The sequence below is a fragment of the Buceros rhinoceros genome, unplaced genomic scaffold, assembly GCF_000710305.1.
Source record: "Buceros rhinoceros silvestris isolate BGI_N320 unplaced genomic scaffold, ASM71030v1 scaffold5354, whole genome shotgun sequence".
Classification (NCBI taxonomy): domain Eukaryota; kingdom Metazoa; phylum Chordata; class Aves; order Bucerotiformes; family Bucerotidae; genus Buceros; species Buceros rhinoceros.
In genome coordinates this window covers 14856-15964 of record NW_010409916.1, presented here as the reverse complement: position 1 = coordinate 15964, position 1109 = coordinate 14856, and the positions used below count along the sequence as shown (strand labels likewise).

Here is a 1109-nt window from a genome sequence, read left to right as displayed (position 1 = left end):
TCCTGGGGCGGGGTCCATCAGACCCCCCTGCCAGTGGCTCCGAGAGCAGTCGCAGTGCCTGAAGCACTTTGTGCACAGGCTCACACGACTGCTGTGCTCTGAATGAGCTGCTTGGGCTGCATCTTCATGTACCATCCACTGACCAACCCAGGGCAGAGGCTGCCTCTAGCCCCCTGCTTTTTCCTGCCCCAGAGCTGCCCAGGGAGGAGGGTATTCCTCCCAGAGCTCACAGCTCTCCCTGCCAGAGCTGGGACCCGTATCACCATCTGACAAGCCCTGGCACATACTGGGCTCTCCCCAGCACCAACCCTTGGTGATCCAGGGCCTCCACATCCTCCACCCGCATGCCGAAGATGAAGAGGTTTTCTTCGCCGGCCTCCTCAGCCATCTCTACGTTGGCGCCATCCATGGTACCAATAGTGAGGGCCCCGTTCACCATGAACTTCATGTTGCCGGTACCTGAGGCCTCCGTGCCGGCTGTGGAGATCTGCTGGGAGAGGTCTGCTGCCGGGATCACTGCCAGGTGCAACAGAGGTAGGAGTTAGTAGCTGGCATGCTGCAGCTCCCCATAACCCCCAGTCAAACAGAAGAACAACCCTGAGCATCTGCTAGTGGCCCCACTGACCTCAACCTCAGCTCAAACAGTGCAGCTCTGGGGCCAGAGCTAGGCTCAGCCTTGCTGCAAAGCTGGCTTCTTGCCTCCTGTGAAGGGCTCAGACCCTTCCTAAGGGAGAGCCAGGTGACCTGCCTGGCCACCTCTCAGGCCAGCCGGTTTCCAGGCTCAGCTGGGACATGCCCAGCTCATGACATGCTTACACAAGACCAGACGTACCCTTCTCTGCCAAAGACACCCGGTAGTTCTCCAGGAAGATGACCTTGAGCCTGTCCCCCACACAGGGATCATTGTTGATGACCTCACCGATGGATGTGATGAGTTTGATGATCATCTTGGCCATATGGTAGCCAGGGGCTGCCTGAAGAAAAACAGTCCAGAAATGGTGAAGACTTTTTAAGGCAGGGAGAACTTCAGAGGTACCAGTACAGGTCCTCACCCCAGGGAGAATCTGGGGTTCGCCTCTGCTGTTCACAAGGCTCAGCAAAAACCTCCT

The 1109-nt window shown here is 57.8% G+C and overlaps 1 protein-coding gene across 1 annotated transcript in view; it reads right to left on the bottom strand.

Annotated features, from left to right (window-relative positions):
- PYGB (phosphorylase, glycogen; brain) overlaps positions 1–1109 on the bottom strand; it is a gene marked incomplete at its 5' end in the record, with an annotated part of 15045 nt that overhangs the window by 1194 nt on the left and 12742 nt on the right. The window contains 2 exons of the mRNA XM_010135391.1: positions 309–516; positions 833–974. Coding sequence (XP_010133693.1) covers positions 309–516; positions 833–974 — 350 coding nt within the window. The remainder of the gene's footprint in view (positions 1–308; positions 517–832; positions 975–1109) is intronic.